The 24556-nt window shown below is 43.9% G+C and overlaps 1 protein-coding gene across 6 annotated transcripts in view; it reads right to left on the reverse strand.

The window, feature by feature from the left end:
- Window positions 1-14787, reverse strand: part of SPICE1 (spindle and centriole associated protein 1) — a 33046-nt gene extending 18259 nt beyond the window's left edge. For 2 of the 6 annotated variants that reach the window (XM_048819403.2, XM_048819379.2), the window contains exons 1-8: window positions 14608-14785; window positions 10182-10229; window positions 8567-8713; window positions 6743-6845; window positions 5792-5913; window positions 3886-3992; window positions 1031-1173; window positions 136-276 (exon numbers count right to left, since the gene is read on the reverse strand). In XM_048819403.2, coding sequence (XP_048675360.2) covers window positions 136-276; window positions 1031-1173; window positions 3886-3992; window positions 5792-5913; window positions 6743-6845; window positions 8567-8713; window positions 10182-10229; window positions 14608-14721 — 925 coding nt within the window. In that variant the 5' untranslated portion in view covers window positions 14722-14785. Of the gene's footprint in view, window positions 1-135; window positions 277-1030; window positions 1174-3885; window positions 3993-5791; window positions 5914-6742; window positions 6846-8566; window positions 8714-10181; window positions 10230-14607 lie in introns of all 6 variants that reach the window. The other 4 variants (XR_007352629.2, XM_048819413.2, XM_048819389.2 and 1 more) reach the window with 4 other exon arrangements.
- Between the last annotated feature and the right edge of the window lie 9769 nt (window positions 14788-24556).

Below are 24556 nucleotides of genomic sequence, written 5' to 3' on the forward strand. Positions count from 1 at the left end.
TGACATTGATGATCAGTACTGTTTAATGAAAATATGGTCTCAACCAGAGCTTTAAGGGACACTGGAGGAAGGCAGATACACTGTCTCAGGTACAAGTTACTTTGGATGAAATATTCATTTTAAAAAGGATCAGACCTTTTGTTGAAACTTGCTTTTGCTTTCTTGGGTTTGGGTTCAGCACTTGTCTCACAGTGTAAGAGGAATCTGAAGTCTGCTCTTCATCTTCATTCTGAAGCCTTGAATGGACTCTCTGGACTACTCTGGTAGCATTGAGGGCTGATTAAAAACAAAAAAAAACAAATCACACATACGAGCCCACTCACACAACTTTAAGTGATTAACTGTAAAATATTTCATCCAATGCACTAAATGTCTCCACAACAACTATGTGGGTGAAACCAGACAATCACTACACTCACAAATGAACTCACACAGCAAAATGATGAGACAAAAACACCATATCACCCGTGGGCAAACACTTTTCACAAAACAAATCACTCCATATCTGACCTCTCAGTCCTCATCCTCAAAGGAAACCTGCACAACAACTTCAAAAGATGAGCCTGGAAGCTTAAATTCATAACTTTGCGAGACACTAAAAATAATGGACTTAATAAAGACACTGGATTTACGATTTATTCCCACAACAATCTGTCACACACTAACCCCCCTTTGTCCTATGATTGGAGAGATGTTAACAGGTCACTTCACTTAGAATAAGTGTTAACTACTGATGCTAAACCATCTGTTCCACCTTGTATTTAGTTGTGACACGGAGTACATTTACCAGACTGAAGAAGAGTGCTGTCTCGCTCAAAAGCTCGTCTCCCTCGCCAACAGAAATAAAAGATCTCTCACCCACCCTGTCTCTATTTATAAACACAATCAAACTGCCTGTGCCTTACTCCGCTAACCCAACTCAGATTTCTGAAACTCTATTCCTGTCCCTTCTCTCCACTAAGATTATTCTGAGTAAGATGCTGTTAGCAGCCTATGTCCTTTGAGAGTTAATGTTCTAGCACAGCCAAACCTGCACCTCCTGATGATGGCAAAGCAGTTGTTGGAGTCACAGCTACATTTGCTTTCTGTGATGGGGTAGGAGTTCTCAGTTGCTTCTCAGCCCGTAGCTGGGAAGTCCCGGCAGCGTTTTCTTCTTTCAGTAAGTGGCGTAGCCTATATATAAGCATAAGAGAGAGAGTACAAGGGTACACTGAAATCTGAAATGACAATGCTTACAGCTAATCTTTACCATCTATCCATAAAAAGCCTCTCAAAAAGTCTTTACTCCTGGGGGAATTCTGTGCCACTGCACATGTGCAGAATTAACATCCACTGCAGAGTTCTTTGCTTTCCTGGAGAAAAATGATTTTCCGACAGAGAATCAAAACGAAGCCACAAGAATGCCCTCAGGAGTAAAAAGTACTTAAAATTGCTCAAACAAATTCCCCATTAATGCAAAGCCTCAAATTCCTAGAAAGGAGTTAAATCCTTCCCCACTCTATTTTAGTTATACAAGTACTCCTCCACTGTAACCAACACAAGGCTGGTCTACATTATGAAGGTTATAGTGGCATAGCTACAGCTACACAGCTGTAACCCCGTAGTGTAGATGCACACTACAATGACAGAAAGGGTTCTTCTGTCACTATAGTAACTCCACCTTCCCAAGTGATGGTAGCTAGGTTGACGGATGAATGCTTCTGTTGATTTAGCTGCATCTACACCAATGTTTTAGGCTGGTGTAGTTGCGGCACTCAGGAGTGTGGATTTTTCCCATTCCTGAGTGCTTTAGCTATGCCAAGTGAAGCTTTAACCTTAGAGCAGGCCATGGTGACATGACATTTGACATTTCCTCCAATGAAACCAGCAAGTGTGCTACTTTAAAAACTCCAACACAACAGCCGTCAAACCCAATGCTACTTTCCTCAATCAACTCAAATACACATTGCTATAGTTGCAAACTAACATGGCCAAATGTAATAAAATTCTATATAAAAATTTCATTCACAATATAAGTTGCTGAAGTCAATACAACACTGATGGAGAACCACAATCAAGGAAACAAAAAGGTACGTCTATACGAACCTACATCCACCAGACATCCACACTAATCCACCAACACATACAGCAGACCTTCAACAAACGCACACCACTACCCACAATCACTCAAACATCGTAAATACTAGCCAACCTTATTACTGAGCACATACCTTATACAATGAAACAAATACATGATCTACCCCTTATAGCACTCACAAGACAATCTTCTAACCTCCAGTTATTCAACACATAAGTACATACGCATATGTTTCTGAGAGAGAGAGAGATATCACTACTGAGAGTTAAAACACAAATAATGGAGGATGTGATGATGAATGGTGTATATGGAGGATCTGATGATATGTTAGCTGTAGTGAGCACATGTTTGCATAAGTTAGGTATGATAGGAATATGCTTAACTTCTTTTCCAGGATTTTGAGTTTTGCATGAGTGGTTAACTCTTCAGTGCAAGAGTTCTGGTCTTTGTTTGGCACATGCAAAAAAAAGATGAGGTCTGCTATGATCTCTTATCTCCCCTGTTCTTCTTTCCTCCACCTCCAACTTTTTCACCTCTATGACTAATACTGAGGCTTCTGACGCACTTTCTATCTCTAATACAGCCATCTGTGCCAATGACCCCATTCCCTCCCAACTCCTGATCTCCCTCAGTCCTTTCCTCTACAGATACAAACATGCTGTAGTCATCATCCTCCACCCCCAAAAGACAACCCCCAAATTTCAACTGCCTCTGACTACTACCCCTCCCTTCTATCCTTTACATGAGGTAACAGTACATACCATATGAAACTGTTACCTCAAGTTCCAAACTCCATCCTTGATCCCCCGCAATCTTCCTTCTAGCCTCTTCAGTACAGTGAAACAGCTCTTAAAGTCTAACAGACTCTTCTTAGCCAAGTCATAGAATATCAGGGTTGGAAGGGACCTCAGGAGGTCATCTAGTCCAACCCCCTGCTCAAAGCAGGACCAATCCCCAAGTTTTGCCCCAGATCCCAAATGGCTCCTTCAAGGATTGAACTCACAACCCTGGGTTTAGCAGGCCAATGCTCAAACCACTGAGCCATCCCTCCCCCCAGTCCAAAGATCTCTACTCCATCCTCATCATTCTTGACATTTCCTCTGCTTCTGACATGGTTGATCACACCTTTCCTCTTTATATATTATCTGTTCTGGACTCTCAGTGCAGTTCTCTTCTGATTCTCCTATTTGATCATGCCTGCCATGTCTGTTAACAGGTCCTTCTCTTCCAATCTCTTGCAGTCCACTGGGGTCCCACAGAGTCCTGTTCTTAGCCTGCCCTCTTTTCCCTTTACACACTCTCCTCGCTGGGTCCTCTTAATTGCTATTAAGGTTTCAACTACCAATCCAATTCCACAAGTCAACCTATTATTTGTACTGAGATAGTGCCTAGAGGTCCAAATCAGGAATGGGAGCCCACTGCACTCTGCACTGTCCATACAACTGAAAGAAGACCCCTGTCCCCAAGTAGCTTACAATGCAAATATGAGACAGTGGGGTGGGGGGGGTAGGAGAACACAAGGTAACAATGAGACTATTATGGTAACTGTAATAAATATCAGTCACAGCTCACCAAGTGCCCAGTCACTGCCAAGTGTTTTGTAGGCATCATGGGAGAGGAGTTTTAAGGAGAGATGTGAAGGAGGATATATCATAATAGCTTTGTGAATATTTATGGGGAGCAACTCCTGTGCATAAGAGATAGCGATGGGAGAAAGCACAAAGGTGTTTGGACATCTGATAGTGCTATTAAAATACTATGGACAAGAAACCTTACGATAGTGGACTGAGACAGAAACACACACTGACCTGTTTGTGTCAATGTTGGACTTGAAGTGCAAAGACACATCCTGTTCATTCACACTGCCCTCTGACTGACAGTTGGAGGAACCTTCCCCTTCTACTTCATTGAGAGCCTGTCTCAGAAAAACACAAGACATCTCAAAAGTTACATGACAGCAATTTAAACCCACCCTTCAGAAAGGAAAAAAATAAAGTAGTTGTTTTCTGGGAAGTGTTTCCAGTGAAGTCTCTTTATTGTAGTTCCCCACCTCTAAAATATGGACAAAAATAATCGCATCTTACAGAGAAGACAGGAAATAAATTCATTTATGTTTGTGAAGCACTGGGATACTACAGTGATGAGTACTCTAGAAAAGACCACAGGAAATGAATACTTCAGTATTCAATGCTTTGTTTGGTTGTGTACAGTAAGGCAAGGGCCGCACAATGACTGAGGGTAAAAAATATTGAACAGCTGCCTCATTTCCTTAGTAGTGGCCTTTCTAGCCATCAAATGAGACAGGGATATTGTGGAAAAAACATAACATATGGTCATGTAATTAAGTGGAAAAATTAATACTGCCACAACAACTAAATTCTAGTATTTCCTAAGTTTTGAAAGATTCACTTTACAATCTAAACAACATTCTTTTAATGTAGGTTACATATAAAAACCCACACATAAATTGCATTTCCAGCACATGCATAAAAAAAGTGATGTAATGCAATGAAAAGGGCGATATTTCATTGTGCACATAACTTAGGAAAGTCAATTCAGAATTAAGATCTCCTGCAGTAACCAGAATTTTGCCCTATGTATGCTGTACAACAGGATCTTTGGGCAGGATTTTCAAAAGAGCAGAAGAGTTGGACACCCAAATCTCACTGAAATTCAATGGTGATTGGGCACTGCCTCCCTTAGCTTCCTCTGGAAAGCCCAGACTTTCAACCTATCATACAACTCACATGCAGCGATACAATATGCTACATAGATAAATCCTAGGCCACAGCAAAAAATGCAAATAATGAATGCCTTCATTTAAAAAGAACCCAGTCTGACTGGCAGAGCAGTCCTGAATTCAGTTTAGGATATTATGTATTTGTGCAAGGTGCTATGGCGTAAATATTAGTACAGAATCATAACAGGAAGATTACACTTATGATAGATATGACACTTTCATGCCAAGACCCTATTTTCTGTCATTTGTAACTTTTCAGAAAAGTAGCCCTTTGGGATGAAGTCTCTTATCCTTGTTCTCAACGTCAAGTTAATATTTTTGGCATGATTTCAGATATCAGTTATCCGAGGGGGGAAAAGCACATTAAAAGTTATTCAAATTTTTCTTGTCTAACGCAAAAATGATTTTGTTTTAAAAGTTCAAACTTGCAATTTATGCAGGTTCTGCTATGGTTACAAAAAAAAAACTAGTTAACAGACTTAAGTGAACATCAAAAGAACACTCTGAATGCAGTCAGTGAAACAGCCACATACAGAGATATCACTGCACTGAAATAAAGGCATCTGAGTATCTCTCAATGTGTGTGCATTCAGCTAAATGTCAGGGAAATTAGTTCCAGATTTAATCACTTCTACTTTTACTTTTTAAGAACTAAAACACAAATGAAACCATGTTAATGCAACATCAAAGTTGATGCTTTTTGTACAAAAAGGTAAGGAAATCCAAAGTCAGGGTTCCCAAAGCAACCCAAAATATTTTCTGCATAATATATGTAGTTTTATCTCTGTATGCAGCGTTAAACATAAGTTATAATAATATATACACTATACACAAAAGACCTGATTTAGGATAGCTTAGGAACCTTAATTTTGGATTCCTGACTTTCACGCAAGTGAAGACATAGCCACAGAACTCTGCATTGAAAACGTAGTTTACTTGCATTTACTATACAGTCCATATAAAGAGTACATTACCTGGGGATCCATGATAGATTCACTAAGGATGGAAAGCTGTGTGGGAGGATCACTTTTTTGTACAATGGGACCTTGAGAGGATTCCAGGTCACAATGAGGAGCCATTGTTACATTAGGGAAACCTAGAGTAGACAGAGGAAGACAGGAAGTCATAATACACAAAGGGCTACTTAGCTGATAAACCATTATCTCAGGAGAAACCAGGTCCAAAGTCCTACCACTATCTCAGGACTTCTGTACCATAAATTAAGCCCCTTTTGTCTCCGAGATATATCACACAAGTCAAGGGGAGATGAACATCACTCCTGAGTAACCCTAATGGCCAGCCACAAAGTCACACTACATACTGGGTGGAGGGTTAGGGTTGCCACTGTACATACTGATGCAATCAGAGAAATGTGCACATGCACAGAGGAACATACGGTCATTACAAGTGAAAGAGAAATGGCAATTCACAGAAAAGATGAATGAAACTGCAGAGCCCACCATTCTCTCTGGTGAGAAGGGCCAATAGGTTTTGCATTCTCGATCAAGAGCAAGCAAGAGAGACCCTCATTCATCCACTGACAAAGCTCCAAGGGCACCCAGGACTATGCATCAGAGGCATTCAGGAGTGAGACCACAAGAACTGCCATAATGAATCAGATTCTGAGGTCTATCTAATCCAGTACCCAGATGCTTCAGAGGAAGGTACAAGAACCCTGCAGTAGCAAGGTGTGTGATAACCTGCCCCTCACATTAGGTGTCATCCTGATCTGTAATAGTTAGGCAGAGCTGGTTCTCCTTTGTACTATGTTAAGGGAACCAACTATGCTATGCTAACTAACCAGATCAACCAAACAATCTGAGCTAAACCAAATTATCCAGTCTACAACTTTGTGAAATTAGACAAAATTTGTAAAAAGTGTGGCAATCTTAAATGAACTGCCTTACACAAATTAGATGGTTTACCTGTATGCCTGCGAGGAGCATCACCAAACAGGTCTTTCACCACAGCCATGGCTTGATCAGATCTCTCCAACACATCCTGCAGCTGATACTGATCAGAGAGAATCTGAAGGCACAGCACAGAAGAGACTTCATACCATCATATACAAACTGATTTCCCAAAAAATCAGGATAAATACATGGATTATGGAAAGGGATTTTGGTATCATTATCCTTAACAGGTAATAACAGAATAGCCAACTATCATAGTTCTGGGGTTAACTCTGCCTCTGCCCCTTCCATGGTCTGCTCACAAGCACCACTTTAGTCTCAGGTCCCCAGCTGTCACCTCTATATGGGCTGGGACCCATGTCCCTCTCCCTTCAGACTGGGGATTTAAGCTTGCAGTCCCCATGCAGTTCATGGTGATTATCCCAGCAGATCAGACTTTAGTCTGGCACATGCAATTCACTTTCTTTCAAGGGAAAACATCAGGAATAGGAGTGGCCAGCCAGCTTTCACAAAACACAATATATGTATTTTAAGACAAAAGCATTACTGAGACAACATATAATAAAAACACCTACACACACTAAGATTACCAAGTGTTGCCTTCTTCCATGTGTAGACCCTGGCAGGTTCTAGTCCTTCAAACCCTTCCAGCAGGGTTTGCCTTTTTGATTACAATTCCATGTCAGTTTCTGGATCAAAGTGAGGGATACCTAACCAATTCAGGCTGACCCTTTATACGACAAGCTCTTTCCTTGTCCTCTTGAACCCAGTCTCAGCCTACATAGGCAAGTCCCCCCAGAAGGTGGTACTTCTCTAGAGTTGTTTACCTGTCCTGGCAGCTGCAGTAATTACCCTCCACTGATGTAATTCTTAGGGGAAACTTGGTAACCCTCCACCATGAAGCTAACATACAATCCCTAGCTCACAAACTTTTATAGATACAAGAACTTGTGACTAATCCCATGGCCCACAGCAACTGGCACATCTCAAATAACCATGCTGCAGGGAATTACTGGCTGTTTGAATCAGGGGAAATAATTTAATTGAGTAAGAAGCTATTGCCTCCGGACAGGAGTCAGATAGTGCTGCTGCAGTCAGAACTCAAAAGCTGGTTAAGTAGTAGTATTACATAGTGTTTAAGGCAGGCCCAGATAGTGAGGGACAGAATTAAATTCCAAATTTGGAACACCAGATCACCAGCTAGTGTTTACAGCTCCTCAACCCGTTTTGTCAATTTTCTTTCGCTTCCCCCTCCCCACCCTTCCTGCCCCTCTTTTTTACACTCCCCTTCTTGCTGGCCTCCTTTCTTCTGATTAAATACAGCCATTGCAGGTACAGAGGTTCCCCAGACACAAGAACCTTAGCATTTCCACTAAACAATGGAGTCCATGGTGTGTGTGAGGGGGAGAAAGAGACAAGCACAGGATACATCGCCCTTTCACAGCTTGGAATTTAGAACTGTAAGGATCCCTGCACAGCAGCATTCAAAAAATGGCTGGGGCCAAGGCATGGGCAGGGGCCAGGAGTAAGATCTGATACTATGTAGACCACGTGATCACATCTCCTTGGGGCTTGGGTGCCTGTTAACCATGGAGCCTACTCCAACCAATGTTCTGCAGTAGCTGAAAGAAGAACACCTAGGGGTGAGCAATTCTGTACATCAGCCAAGCTTGATTATTCAGCCAGGCAGTGGATTTCGACCTACAGGCAGGAACAATTTTCCATTTTGCTACAAGTCCTTCATAGCAAAGGAGATGAGGAAGAAGATGCAAAGTGCGAGTTTCGTGCTCCTGGCAAATTAAAAACATGTGTTGAAAGTCCAGACCTAGCTCTTACCTCTCGCATGAGGGCCAGCTTCCTTTTCTCTAGGGAATCAGGAGCCCCCTGCCTCTGCTTCTTCCATTTTCTCTTCAGTGCTCTCTCTTGTAGCTCCACGTGCACCAGTGCTTTGTTCTTGGACTTGTGTATTTCATGACGCCGCACCTATGCGAGCATGGAAGAGAATTTGGTTCAAATCTAAGGGACAGGCTAAGGCAGTGGTTCTCAATCAGGGTTCTGGGGACCCCTGGGGGGCCACGAGCAGGTTTCAGGGGGTCCGCCAAGCATGGCTGGCATTAGACTCACTAGGGCCCAGGGCAGAAAGCCAAAGCCTCGACACATAGGACTGCAGCCCAGGGCCCCGAGCCTCACCACCCAGGGCCGAAGCCAAAGCCTGAACAATTTAGCTTTATGGTGCCCCCTGTGGTGTATGGCCCCAGGCAACTACCCTGCTTGCTACACCCTAATGGTGGGCCTGGCTTTTATATGCAGAAAAACAGTTGCAGTGGCACAGCTGGGCCATGGAGTTTTTATAGCATGTTGAGGGAGTCTAAAAAAAAAAGAAAGGTTGAGAACCCCTGAGCTAAGGCACTCTTACCAAGCAGCAGGGAAACTGCCAGTGGGCTCTCTTTTTTTGGATCTACCAATTTATGCATTGGGTACAGTGAAGTCAAACCACATGTTGGCGATGCCAGTAATGTCACCATCTATGAATGGCAACTGCAATCACAGTGTCGACCACTCCGTGAAGAACAAAAGTTTAAGTTACCTCACAGAGCAAAGGGCAGGGGGAAATGTATGGGTTCCCATCTGCCCTACATTACTGAAACGACAGCAACAGCTGTATCCAACAGTCCCAGAAATAGTGTCACCCAGAACACTGAAAACAAGGCAAAATGCATTGCCTGATTAGGCACTGCTGTTGAGTATCAGTATCTCCACCCCTGAATGGGATGCATGTATCCAATTCAGATTAATAGCACATTTAATGTATTAGATTCTCACAGGCCTCCAAGCACCCTGATTAGAGAATAATTAAGTTATAGAATTTAGAAAGAGACTTATGTCATCAAAACTAGCCTCCTCACAAGAGATATAATCCTAAATGAGCACAACACTACACTATACGTTAGTGCTATCAGCTGGATGGAATTGAACTCCTACTTTGTGAAGAATAGCAGCTCTACATAGCAGGAATAGTAACAGTGGTGTGAACCTGTTCAACCCCCTGCAAGAATTAAGGAAATGCCAAGACTAAAGAACATATTTTTCAGCCTTTTCTTCAGTGAAGATGATGCAGGTTAAACTTATCTATTGGAAGGTTTTCTTTTCCCCCATTACCCCATGTTGGAAAACATTCTAGAGGGATCCACTGGAAAATATATCAGCATATTGGTTAAAATAAGCTGGTTTAAGGAGACGTTAAGCAGATGGACACTGCTAAAAGAAGGAGTTGTGCATATAGTTATTGGGGGTAAAAAGCTATATTTAAAAAAGGTTTCGGTGGGTAGGGAAGGGAGATTAAGATGTTATAAACAAAACATCTCATAGAAATAAAATGAAATATCTGCCCCAGATTACCAAGTAGATTGACCAGCTATGGAATAGAGGTAATGACAGATTTTTGACTTACCATGTCTTCAGGAGTTGCACGATGCACTGTTAAATCATGGACAGTGCTCTGCAAAAAGAAACAAGAGAACACAAATGCAAACACAGAGGTGGAATCAGGCACTGATGTTTTTTAATACCCTATTGATTTGCTCTTTAAGTTACGAAAATAATAAGCGCTCCAAGTTTAGAGACGTGTCTATTGATAAATAGAACAGAGATGGCATAGATCACTTTTACAGTTCTACACAATATTCCATCAAAAAACTATGTTAAAAGAATATTAATTTTGCTTTCAAAAATCAGGCAGTGATAGTGTGGAATCCTAACTCTGCCCCCTTGGGCGCATATATCATGACACAATCTTTAATTATGTGATGATCACATATTACTTCTCAAAAGGAAGACAGGGAGGATGGACCAATTTTAAGGCACTAGCATAGGATTTGGTTTCAAGTCCCTGTTCAGCCAGACTTCTTGTGTGACATTGGGCAAAATACTTAGCCACCCTGTCTCGGTTCTTTATCTATAAAGCGGGGATAATACCTCACAGAGGTGTTGTAAGGATAAATACTCTAAAGGTTGTGAGGTGTTCAGATACTACAGTGATGGTGGCCATAAGAATACTTAGGATAGAAATAATACAATCTTTTTCCCCCTACAAGCTCACATACATGTGTATGCCAGAGAGTCACTCTATAGAAGATGCACAGTGAATGAGCCAAGTGCTTCATTTAGCCTACATATTTCTGACTGTGCAGGCAAGATCCAGGATACTCTATAACAAATGACTTCTACTTCAAGGTCCCTGGCTTTTAATGATGCTTTGGAGCCGCAGGCTGAAAATCCTGCAGCACCTTCAGATAAGATCAAAGATGGATGTGTTCATTTTCATATTTAATTAAATGAAAACCATCAGTATGATAATCCTTGTAGAATTTAAGTTTTCAGTGTGCTGCAGAACTGTGTGTTGAAAACTCAATTTCATTTGTAGAAGTTGTCCGGGGTGCATGCAAAAAGAAATTGACAATGATGGCTGTGGATTGGGGAGCAGCAGGACCTTTTTGTACCTGGGGAGCAGGTTTTGTATTTTAGCACAAGCATATTCATTGAATATTCCTCCACCAGTGATGAGCAGTGAAAAGAGTTTTAAATGTCAACATTGATATTACCACTGGTAGATTTCAAAGTCAATACCTTGTTTCTGTCTAAGGTTTATGCAGCCTGTAATAAATGAGGCAGTTCATTTTGTTATTGTTTCTGGCTGTCTACATACTGACACAGCACAGAATCAGTAACACACTGTTCACTTTTGGAAAGTTCTTTTTACAGCCATAAGGCACGTACACACAGGGCCCAATTCACCATTAACCTATGTGTCTAATCCTCATAGTTCAAAGTCAGTCATGGAATTTTACACCTACTTCACATTGGTGTAGGCAGCTATAGAAAACATAGAATGAATGCCTCTCTCTCTTTTTTTAAGTACAGAAGCTTAGATTCTGGCGCAGGAGGTGGAGTCTACAAACTGTGACCATGAAGTAAAACAGGACCCTGTGTATTACAGAAACAGCAAATTATATAATATTGTATTTCTATAACTTTTTGTAAGGTGAAGCTTATACAGCGCATGGTGAATGGAGTAATGGATCCTCAGTGAGAATTATCTACCTATCAAATGTTAACCTGTGTATGCAGATCTGACTAGAGGATTACAGATTTCAAGGCCAGAAGGGAGCATTGTGAACATCTAGTCTAACCTTTTGAATAACTCAGGCCATAGAATTTCCCCAAAATAACTCGGAGCAGATTTTTGACAAAATCACCTAAGCTTGATTTAAAAGTAATCAGTGATAGAGAATCTACCCCGACCCTTGGTAAACTGTTCTAATGGTTAATTACCCTCACTTTAAAAAATGTGAGTTATTTCCAATCTGAATTTGTCTTCCAGCCATTGGATTGTGTTATACTCTTCTTCGCTAGATTGAGCAGACCATTATTAAATATTTAATACCCAGGTACAGAGACTGTAAGCAAGTCAATCCTTAACCTTCTCTTTGTTAAACTAAATAGTTTGAGCTCTTTGAGTCTACCATTATACAGCTTGTTTTCTAATCCTTTAATGAATCATTCTTGTTGCTTTTCTTTGAATCCTCTCCAGTTTATCAACATTCTTCTTGAATTCTGGGCACCAAAACTGGATACAGGACTCCAGCAGCAGTCACACTAGTTTCAAATACAGAGGTAAAATAATCTATTCCTACTCAAGATTCCCACGTTTATGTGTTCAAAGATGGCATTAGCTCTTTCGGCAACAGCATCACATTGGCAGTTCATGTTTAGGTGATTATTCACAACCCCCACATCTTTTCAGAGTTACTGCTTCCCAAGGTAGAGTCCCCATTCTGTCAGTATGACCCACATTCATCGTTCCTAGAGGTATACATTTACATTTAGCTGTATTAAAACATATATTGTTTGCTTGCACCCAGTTTAGTGGTCACTTCTGTTTAAAGACAAAAAACTATGCTCTTTCTACATCCAGATGATTTGGTGCTGAACTGTTTTATCCCAAATTTTCCCAAAAATTCAACTTGGGGACAGAGCCCTGAAAACTTTCAGCCTGGAAGGTGAATTTTTTGAACAATTATAAACAGCCAGCTGACGAGAGAGGCAGACTGGAAAGTGCTAGTACTCTTGCAATCTTAAAGAAAGATGTCACTTGCCCATGAGCTGTAAGAGAGCACCTTAAAATGAAAGCCCGTGGAATAGTCTCTTCAAGTCTATGCATTCCAATACCAGACAGATTTGTATCACAAATTTGACAGATTTCAGAAAGTTGGGGAACTGAATAGATTAAATTACAATGAACAGATTATAGGTTTGAGCCTTCATTCACTAGAATCCAACAGGGCCAGCTCCACTGAGTTCAGGCATTGGAAGAGACAAACATGTCTACCTTGGCTAAACCAGAAAGGCTTTGTCTAGACTAGGATTTAAAGGTGTGATGTTAGTTGACAAATTTTTAAACTTTAGTGTAGACAGGGTCCACTGCATTTAATGTAAACTAAACTGCTCAAGTCAAAGCCTGTGGTCTCCCTACTTATCACATTCTAATATCACACCTTAAATAGTAGGTCTAGACTATACTCTAGATATACTGGTATAGCTAAACTGCCAGACCCCCTAGTACAGACGCAGCTTAAGGAGTTTTTCTGTCAGCACAGTAGCACCACCTCCCCAGACATGAGCTATGCTGACAGAAGCACTCTTTACTCCTGGGGGAATTCTGCACCACTGCACATGTGCAGAATTTATGTCCCTCACAGATTTCTTTGCTTCCCCGCAGAAAAATGACTGATGGGGAAGCAAAGTGAAACCACAAGAGTGGTCCTGCGGCCCTTCCCAGCAGTATGTTTCAGGTGCCAAGAGCAGCTGGCAGAGAGGTTAAATCACTGTGGGGAAGGGAGAGGGACTGGCGAAGACCCGGCTGGTGGCTCCTACCCTGTGCCGGGCTCAGCTGATAGTTCTGGCTGGGCTGGGGAGGACAGGACTTCCTCTTTCCCTGCACAGCATCCAGGACCGGGTCAGACCCATCCCCAGATTTCTCCCCCAGCGGCAGTAAGATCTGCCAATTCCACCCTGCCCCCACTTCCTGCAGCCATCACTCCTCAGCTGCAGGGGAAGGGATCCCTGTGCAGAAAGCTGCTCCCACATCTGCCCAACCGCCATGCATCCAGCCGCCCTCATACTCGACCCTCCCGCCGAGCCCCACTCCCCCTGCACCTGGGACCACCTGCCGAGCCACCCACACGCAGAACCCCACTGGGCTGAGCCCCAACCAGCTGCATCTGGACCTTTTTTTGGCATCAGATTTTTAATTGTTTTGGTGCAAAATGCCCGCAGGAGTCAACCCCCGGTGTGGGGGGCGGGGGGCAGCTTTGCCAGCGTAGCTAGGTTGGCGAGTGGCTGTGGTGTTTCCACGCCCCAGACAGACACAGCTGGGCCAACAAACCCTTGTGGTGTAGGGCTGGCAGCGGCCAGGATGAGGCCACAGGCGATGCCCCGGCTCTCGGTACGCCAGGGGCGCAGCCCCTTCAAGGGAGAGGGCTCATCAGCGGGGGGCAGCCACCGGGCGCAGGAAGAAAAGGACACGGAAGGGGGAACCGAGCCAGGCTGCCCATCAGCGCCGGGCCGGGCACAGGCTGGCAGGGGACGGCAGCCTCCACTCGCACGCGCGGCAGGGCGGGCTCTGCCGGGCGGGCTGGGGGGAGGCGGGGCCCCGGGGCTCGTCTGCCCGCCTCTCCGGAGCCCGCCCCCCGCCGCTCGCACCCGCGGTGCCCAACCAGCGCAGGAGCCCGCGTCCCCCGGCCCCCTGCGGCCCCAGGCCTCCCGCACCCCGACTGCGATGGGCGCGGCCCCCCCGTGCCTCAGTTCCCCCCCTGTACCGGGCGGGAGGCTCCACTCACGTCCCAGTCCCGCTCGGCCGCCGGCGGCTTCTTCTTCGCTTTCGGCGGCTTCTTCCCCGGGGCGCGGGGCCGCGCCACCCGCACCAGGGACATCGCGGGGCCCGGCAGGCGGCAGGACCCGGAGGGGGCGGGGCCGGAAGCGCAGGGGCTCGAGCCGCCGCCGTTAGAGGCCGGCTTGACCCCGCCCCCAGGCCGCTCCCGCCCGTCACCAGGGAAACCCCGCCCCGGCCACCGGGCCCCGCCCCCGAGCACGAGGCAACCCAGCCCCGCCCCCCCGCACATCACGGACCCCACCCACACCCCTCCCTGCCCCACTGATGCCCCCCTCCCATACTACCTACTGTCTTAGTGTACCTGCACCCCACTGACCCCCCCGGCATAGTAGCCATTGCTCCACTGTACCCCCCATATACCCCACTGCCCCCCCACCCATACTACCCACTCTCCCAATATACCCCCAGCTCTCAGTAATCATCCACCCCACTGTCCCCATAAACCCCGCACTGCCACCCCAACAACCCACTGTTTTCCACTGCCCTCACAACCCTCATTAATCTTACCCATTTCCCCCACCGCATTCTGGCCGATCATACTGCCCTTAATGTGCCCCGGTCCCCGTTGATCCTCCCCAACTGGCCCAAACTGATGGCCCACCCTGACTGATCCTCTCACTCCCTCTCCACCCTCATTCCTTCCCACAGTCACCTCACAGCTTCTCACCCAAACCACCAGCCCCTTCTGTACCCCCCAAAGATCTTCCTCACTGCCCCCACCCCTCACTGCCCCCCAATGTTCCCCCACTGTTCCCAGACCACCGCCCTGCCCCCATTCCCCATCACCCCCTCTCCATGTTCACTGTGAAGGCATAAGAAGCAAAGTTCTAAGGGGAAGTCTCCATTGCAGTTAGACATCTGTGGCTGGCCCATGCCAGCTGACTCAGGCTTGTGGGGCTCCAGCTTAGGAGCTGTTTCATTGCGGTGTGGACCAGTGGTTTTCAACCTTTTTTTCATTTGCAGACCCTTAAAATTTTTTGAATGGAGGTGCGGACCCCTTTGGAAATTCAAATTGTGGTCCGTGGACCCCCTACCATAGAAGCCTTAGGGCTTGTCTACACTATAAAATTAGGTCAACTTAATTTAGATTGACCTACAATCACCACAGTAATTCAAGGGGCTGTTGGTGTCCACATGAATGTCCTCCTTCTGCCAGTGGAGCCCATCCTCACTAGGAGCACTTGCAGTGCACTGACTGAAGTGGGGCATTGGGGGGCACTTACAGTTGAGTGGGGGGGGGCACTGACAGCCACATGGGGCTCACAGTTGTAGTTCCCCATCCGCTCTGGATGGGGAACTCCTCCCACGCTCAATTTCACAGCACAGAGCCTGTCAGCAGTGAAATTGCTCAGAGCAGCCACACTCTTACAGCTCTGGGAGCTCCCTGGGGAGCTGAGAGCCCTGGCTCTCAGCACCCAGCAGCTGGGCTTGGAGTGAGGAGCCTGGGCAGCAGCCCAGCGGGAGCCCACAGGGCTCCCAGGAGGGAGAGGGGAACCGGGGCAGCAGCCTGCTGGGAGCGGGTAGCCCGGGGAACAGCCAAGCTCTTGCTGGAGCCAACAGCCTTAGCTGTGAGCTAGGTGCAGGGTTCACAGCAGGGAACCTACTAGACTTTCTTGTCAATTTCAGGGCTTTAGCCAGCAGCCCATGTAAGTAATGCAGTGGCAACACAGACACTGCGTCGCCCTAACTATACAGACATAAGCCGTATGCCTTTGGTGCCTTACATCGACCTAACTCTGTAGTGTAGACCGAGCCTTAGACAGAAAACTGACTGAACAGAATTCAAATAAAAATGCTGCGTGTGTTTGGCACAGCATTTGATGCAGCATGAGAAAGGGCACTAAACTGTGGGCTTCTATGGTAACAACAACACTTCCTGGTTTTGACCTGTAGGTGGGGGTATTCACCTATTTTTGATTGATCAGAGAACCAGAATGCATTTTCGAAATCACCTTTTGCTAGGGTTGCCAGTTGTGGCTGGATATATTCCTGGAGGTTTCATCACATGACATAATCTTTCATTAAAGATTAATTTTTAATTCCTGGAGAGTCCAGGACAATCTTGGAGGGTTGGCTAGCCTACCTTTCACTGACAACCTTAGACATACCACAGGTTGAAAACAACTTGTGTAGATGTTGGAGCTGGGACTGCGGCCCCAGCTCTGGGACCATCCCACCTCGCAGGGTCCTAGAGCTTGGGCTCCACCCCGGGCCTGGACATCTACATGGTAGTTAAACAGCCCCTTAGCCAGAGTCAGCTGGCACAGGCCAGCTGTGGGTTTTTAATTGCACTGTAGACATACTCTTGCCCAAATACTCAAACAGCTCCTCTACCTAGCATACACAGACAGCTTCTGGTTTGCTAACAGGGAAATGCTGATACCACAAGCCTGAGGATTCAGAGGCTCGTTACAACTGATTTGTTGAGAAAGGAGCTGTTGTGCTTTAATGGAGCTCAACACTGGGGGGCTATTTCGAGAGGGCATGGGAGAATCATCTCCAAAGTTATCCAGAAAAACAGATGGAAGGATAAGAATGTAAAGAATGAAGCCAGAGCCATCTGCCATTGTAGGCGTGCCATTGAGCACTTGAAGAAACATGTAAAAGGGGCCAACCAAAAGAATCCCTCTGTCAAACAGGTGGGCTTGTCTATACATAAAAATTAATCAGGAATAAAGTAGGGTATGAATTTCAGGTATATATTTCACATATGTATTGTTAGAGGTTGACAGTGTAACCAAACAGTTCCTGTCTATCGCTGTATTCTGTTAATTCAGAGATCACAAGGAGATGTTAACATTTGAATGAACTGTGCATGTAATGATATCACTATCTTCATTTCTCTTTGAAGTATGTAGTAAGATTTCAACAATTTCCATTTCACCATCAACCTCAGCCTGGACCAGTCCACACAAGAGATCCACTTCCTGGACACTATGGTGCTAATAAGGGATGGTCACATAAACATCACCCTATACCGGAAACCTACTGACCGCTATTCCTACCTACATGCCTCCAGCTTTCATCCAGACCACACCACACGATCCATTGTCTACAGCCAAGCTCTACGATACAATCGCATTTGCTCCAACCCCTCAGACAGAGACAAACACCTACAAGATCTCTATCAAGCATTCTTACAACTACAATGCCCACCTGCTGAAGTGAAGAAACAGATTGACAGAGCCAGAAGAGTACCCAGAAGTCACCTACTACAGGACAGGCCCAACAAAGAAAGTAACAGAATGCCACTAGCCATCACGTTCAGCCCCCAACTAAAACCTCTCCAATGCATCATCAAGGATCTACAGCCTATCCTGAAGGACAACCCATCATTCTCACAGATCTTGGGAGACAGGCCAGTCCTTGCTTACAGACAGCCCGCCAACCTGAAGCAAATACTCACCAGCAACCACACACCACCCCACAGAACCTCTAACCCAGGAACGTATCCTTGCAACAAAGCCCGTTGCCAACTGTGTCCACATATCTATTCAGGGGACATCATCATAGGGCCTAATCACATCAGCCACACTATCAGAGACTCGTTCACCTGCACATCTACCAATGTGATACATGCCATCATGTGTCAGCAATGCCCCTCTGCCATGTACATTGGTCAAACTGGACAGTCTCTACGTAAAAGAATAAATGGACACAAATCAGATGTCAAGAATTACAACATTCAAAAGCCAGTCGGAGAACACTTCAATCTCTTTGGTCACTCGATTACCGACCTAAAAGTTGTAATTCTTCAACAAAAAAACTTCAAAAACAGACTCCAATGAGAGACTGCTGAATTGGAATTAATTTGCAAACTGGATACAGTTAACTTAGGCTTGAATAGAGACTGGGAGTGGATGGGTCATTACACAAAGTAAACTATTTCCCCATGTTTATTCCCCCCCTCCATCCCCCACTGTTCCTCAGACGTTCTTGTCAACTGCTGGAAATGGCCCACCTTGATTATCACTACAAAAGTTCCCCACCTCCACCCCCGGCTCTCCTGCTGGTAATATCTCACCTTAAGTGATCTCTCTTTTTACAGTGTGTATGGTAACACCCATTGTTTCATGTTCTCTATGTATATAAATCTCCCCACTGTATTTTCCACTGAATGCATCCGATGAAGTGAGCTGTAGCTCACGAAAGCTTATGCTCAAATAAATTTGTTAGTCTCTAAGGTGCCACAAGTACTCCTTTTCTTTTTACCTGTAAATGGTGGGAGGTAGGCAATTGCCTTATGTTAATCCATGTAGCTAATTACCAGTGATGCTTAGGAAATTGGAGGCTACTTCAAAACCACTAATCTTCACCCAAGGAACACCTGCTGTCAAGAGGCTGACAACAGCCTGCCAGGGATTTATAAAAACTCTTGGGCCCTGATCCTTTCATCTCAGATCTGCTTAATCTTCATCAGGGGAAGTCTGAGTGTCAAGACTGAGGTCTCCAGTCCCATCTGGATTACCCTGATATTGAACATTGGACTGTAACTAATGAACTGATTCTGGAATGGACTCTTTGCAATGCTGAAGCTCACAATCTCTACTATGAAAATTACCTAAGAACTATATTCATGTCTGTATGCATAATGATCTTTTAACCAATAATCTCTCTTTTATTTTTAATAAATCTTAGTTTCATTAATAAGACTTGGCTGTAAACATGCGTTTGTGTAAGATCTTAAATATTCATTAACCTAGTGTGTCCAATCCTTTGGGATTGGTAGAACTTTTTATATGATGAACAAGATTTTCAGTAATCCTTATCATATTTGACTCTGCTGTCTGGATGGGAGCTCAAGCCTGGGTTGCTTTAAGGGAACTGTGTTTCTGGCTTCTGGCTAACCAGTAAGGTATTGTAGAAGCTGTGTTTTTGCTGGCTTGGTGAATCTAAGTATTAGAATAACCACCAGTTTAGAGGATTGTCTGCCCATTCTTTGCATTTTGCCCTAATTAAGCAATCTCAGCATGGCCCCCCTGGGACTCCAGTCACAAAGCCTAACTCCAGTACTATGCAAACTGGTTGAAACTAAAGAACAGAACTATCAGACTCATATGTGAACACTGCCTGTTGTGGAAGAGTCACCATAGCTTTTGCCTCACCAATCTATTTGAATTCTTTGAGGAGTCCAACAAACATGTGGACAAGGGTGATCCAGTGGATATAGTGTACTTGGACTTTCAGAAAGCCTTTGACAAGGTGCCTCACCAAAGCCTCTTAAGCAAAGTAAGCAGTCATGGGTTAAGAGGAAAAGTCTTCTCATGGATCTGTAACTGGTTGAAAGATAGGAAACAAAGGGTAGGAATAAATGGTCATTTTTCACAATAGAGAGAAGTAAACAACAGGGTTCCTCAAGGATCAGTACTGGGATCAGTGCTGTTCAATGTATTAATAAATTACCTGGAAAAAGGGGAAAACAGTGAGGTGGCAAAGTTTGGAGATGATACAAAATTACCCACGATAGTTAAGTCCAAAGCAGACTGCCAAAAGTTACAAAGGGATCTCACAAAACTGGGTGACTGGGCAACAAAATGGTAGATGAAATTCAATGTTAACAAATGCAAAGTAATGCACATTGGAAAACATAATCCCACCTATACACACTAAATGGTGGGGTCTAAATTAGCTGTTACCACTCAGAAAAGAGATTTTGGAATCATCGTGGATAGTTCACTGAAAACGTCTGCTCAATGTGCAGCGGCAGGCAAATACACTAACAAAATGTTAGGAACCATTGGGAAAGAGAGAGATGATAAAACTAAAAGTATCATACTGCCACACAACTATGTTATGCCCACACTTTCAATTCTGTGTGCAGTTCTGTTTGCCCCATCTCAAAAAATATATATTAAAATTGGAAAAAATACAAAGAAGGGCAACTGAAATGATTAGGGGTATGGAACAGCTTCCATATGAGCAGAGATTAAAAAAGATTGAGACTGTTCAGCTTGGAAAAGAGAGGACATCAAGAGGCTATGGTAGAGGTCTATACAAATCATGAATGGTATAGAGAAAATGAACATAGACACACAAACCAGGGGGAATCCAGTGAAATTAACCCATGAACCAGGGGTCATTCTGTTAAATTAATAGAAGAAAAAAATAAGGAAGTACTTCATGCAACACACAGTCAACCTGTGGAACTTGTTGCCAGGGAATGTTGTGAAGGCTAAAAGTATAACTGGGTTAAAAAAAAATTAGGTAAGGTCATGGAGGATAGATCCATCAATGGCTATTAGCCAAGATGGGCAGGGATGCAACTCCATGCCCTGCTTGTACTTAAACCTCTGACTGCTAGAAGCTGAGACTGGATGACAGGGCAGGAATCACGCAATACATTTCCATGTTCTGTTCATTTCTTTTAAAACATCTGGCACTGTCCTTCTTCAGAAGACAGGATACTGGGTTAGATGGACCACTAGTCTGACCCAGTATGACCATTCTTATGTAGACCCTCAATTGAGTCTGATCAGCTCTAGCTTTAAACACTGGAGAGGAGAGGCTCAGATGGTGTCTGTGATTCAGAGTTCACACAACCAGGTAGGAACACCTACTCCCACTCTCTTTGTCTTTCACTGCTTAGCAAGTGAGGTTCAAGTTAGGATGCCTCCCTCAATCAGGGTATGCTAAGTGCATCTCTGCTGCCCTTTACTCAGACAATAAGTACAACAAAATTTTGTTACCCCTGTATACAGTACTATGTATATTGCAATGTACTAATGCAAATTGTAACCCAAAATCAGCCAAAATTGATCACTTTGGCAAAGCAGCTCTGTCTGTTGAACACGTAGGCAGAATAGGCATGTCTATGCAAATATGGTCTGCTCCTGAAGTCTTTTCTCCCAGTTCATCCCTAATGTTAGGGGATAGCTCACTCAGACCCTGTTTACACTTGCAGCACTGGATTGCTATTGGTCAGTAGGCAATCAGTTTGGAGTTGGAAAATCCTCAGTGGAGGCCATTGTCATCTGAGTGTGTAACACCATTAAGTGTCTCTTGCTATATAGGAGTGTGGCTCTCGGTAATGTACAGAAAATAGTGGATGTTTTTGCAGCAATGGAGTTCCCAAACCGTGGAGGGGCAATAGATAGCACGCATATCCCTCTTCTGGCACCAGCACACCTTGCCGCATCTCACCCCTAGCCACTGAGGACATCAACAGAAAGGGATACTTTTCCATGGTTAAGCGATTGCGAGTGGATCACTGGGGACTCTTTGCTGATATTAACGTGGGCTGATCAGAGAAGGTGCATGATGCTCACTTCTTTAAGAACACAGGACTGTTCAGAAAGCTACAATCAAGGACATTCTTCCTAGACCATCAGGTTACCACTGGCAATGTTGAAATGCCAATAGTGATTCTGGGAGATCCAGCCTATCCGTTGGTCACCTAGCTCATGAAGCTGTATGTTGGCCACCTCAACAGCATCAAAGAAAGATTCAACTACTAGCTCAGCAGGTGCAGAATAACTGTTGAATGTGCTTTTGGTAGACTGAAAGGATGCTGGCACTGTTTATTCACTAGAACGGATCTTAGCAAGGCAAACATCCCCATGATTATAGCTGCAGGTTGTGTATTGCATAATATCTGTGAGGCAGAGGGAGAAAAGCTACCAGCATGGTGGAGGAGCAAGATGGAACAGCTGTTTACTGAAACTGAACAGCCAGACACTAGGGCTATCAGAAGACCCAACCATGGAATTACATGGCTCAGGGAGGCCTTAAAAGTACTTTAACAGTCAGCCACAGTAGTGTTGTCTGATTCTATTATGAAATAATGTCTCTTGTGTGTACAGGGATTAAATATGGGTGGGTTACTGCCTCCCAGTATGAATCCTGTGTTGCTTGCTGTAAACTATTAAATATGAGTGGGTCTTTCCTCCTGCTATGAATTCTGTTATGCTTGGTGTAAACTAACGAATATACTCTGAGTTTCCAAAAATAGAATGTTATTGTGTGCAAAGAAACAGGCATCAAAAATAAAGTGCAAACAAAAGCCTTTTACCAACACTGTAAGAGGGTGAACCATACTTTAAAACCCCAAATAAAAATAGAAGCAAACAGTGAACATTTATGTTCACGGATGTAAAACCTACTGCAACATAATAGGTTGTAGTTACACATTCACAACGCTTTGGCTTTCCCAGGTGGTGTATGTGTAGCTATGGTTCTTCGTCTTGTCCCCAGTGTGGAGTGGTAGGGGTCAACATTCCCTTTAAATTTTCTTTGTACTGAGGGGGACTACAAACTCCACTGACCACTACATTTTTGTCCTTGGGCAACAGAGAATGCGAATATTGTGACATTTTAATTAAACTACTAAATAAAGAAAAATGGCTGGGAGCGCTAATGTAATCAGTGAAATATATATTGTGCATATATTCTCCTAAAATCAATATATTTATTAAAAACTACACATTTACAGAAAATACAAAATAAAAGCAAATATTAAATTGAGTGCCTGGCAGATACTATACATGTACCTGCAATGTGGTAAGTTTCATGTTTAATGAACATGATTTACTCATTATTATGCTGGAAATTTCTTTCATCTGTATTTCTCAGTTGTCCAGTGATGGTAAATTTTGTCCAGGTTGACATCTCCGTTTGCTATGAGGAAGTATTTTATTCTTACAAGCTGGTCCATATGGTTAACCTCTAGTCTGTTGCAAGACTTAGTTTTGATTGGACTCATTAAACTAATCCCACATTCACAGTCAGCATTTGAGGCTTGAAAGGTGCCATGTATATCAACAAACTGAACCTGGCCTGTCAACTGATTTTCTTTCAGCATGTAAGTTACCATGTCAGCAAATGTTCTTATTATATCCACTTTCATTTTTTCCACAATGATAAATTTATCCTGTGTGTACTGCTTGCAGATGCATTCAGTTATTGATCCATCTATTTGCACTGGTAGATTCAAGTCTGCTTTGTACTTGCCCATGAGTTGACCAACATGTTCTGTGCTGTAATCAAATTAGGCAAAAACCAGTGCTTCAGTATTAAATGCAGGCCACTCTTGCAGCTCATTCTCTGGCAATCAACAATCTAGATGGTCACCGAGTTCTGTACTAAAGTGGAGAACAGCTGCTGCATAAACAGTATTGGCAAGAGATGCCATTTGTTCCCTCACCTTCTCACTCCAAAGAGCTTTTTCTCCAAGACACTGTGAGCAAAATGTTGCTATTTTGGCCTTAACATAGCTCAATGGTTCTCAAACTTTTTGTATTGGCGACCCCTTTCACACAGCAAGCCTCTGAGTGCAACCCCCCCATATAAATTAAAAGCAGGGGATTTTAATTAAATTTAAATTTAACAGAGGCTCAGGCTGTCAGCCCTGCACCTGGGGGGGCTGACAGCTCACAAACCCCAGGTAATAACCTCACAACCCCCTGAGGGGTTGCAACCCCCAGTTTGAGAACCCCTGGCATAGCTAAATGCTTCAGAGGTAGTGAGATAACTTCTCTGAAAAATTAGGCCCAGCTGAGACAATTCCCCTGAAATATCATCAAGCAGAGTCAGTGCAATACAGTACTGGGGATGTGTAAGCTTTTTGAGACCATACTTAGCTACGGGATCATTTTTTCTCATTGACATCTGCAATACCGTGGTCTACTGTTACATCATGATTTTGCAGGGGGGCATTTACAGCAGAGTGATATGATAACCAACACACTTCATTCAAAAGCCTGAATAATAATGCATAATAATGTATGCTGGCCAACTTCTCATATTTAGTTTTCTTAACAGCTGATCTGCTAAATATTGTATATACAGTGTGTCATAGTATATAATGCACTGACTATATGTTTCCAATTCTTTCCTCATTGGTTCATGTTTTCAGGCATCAGTGATGCCTAGGTCTTCTA

This window comes from Caretta caretta, chromosome 1 (genome assembly GCF_965140235.1).
Source record: "Caretta caretta isolate rCarCar2 chromosome 1, rCarCar1.hap1, whole genome shotgun sequence".
Classification (NCBI taxonomy): Eukaryota; Metazoa; Chordata; order Testudines; family Cheloniidae; genus Caretta; species Caretta caretta.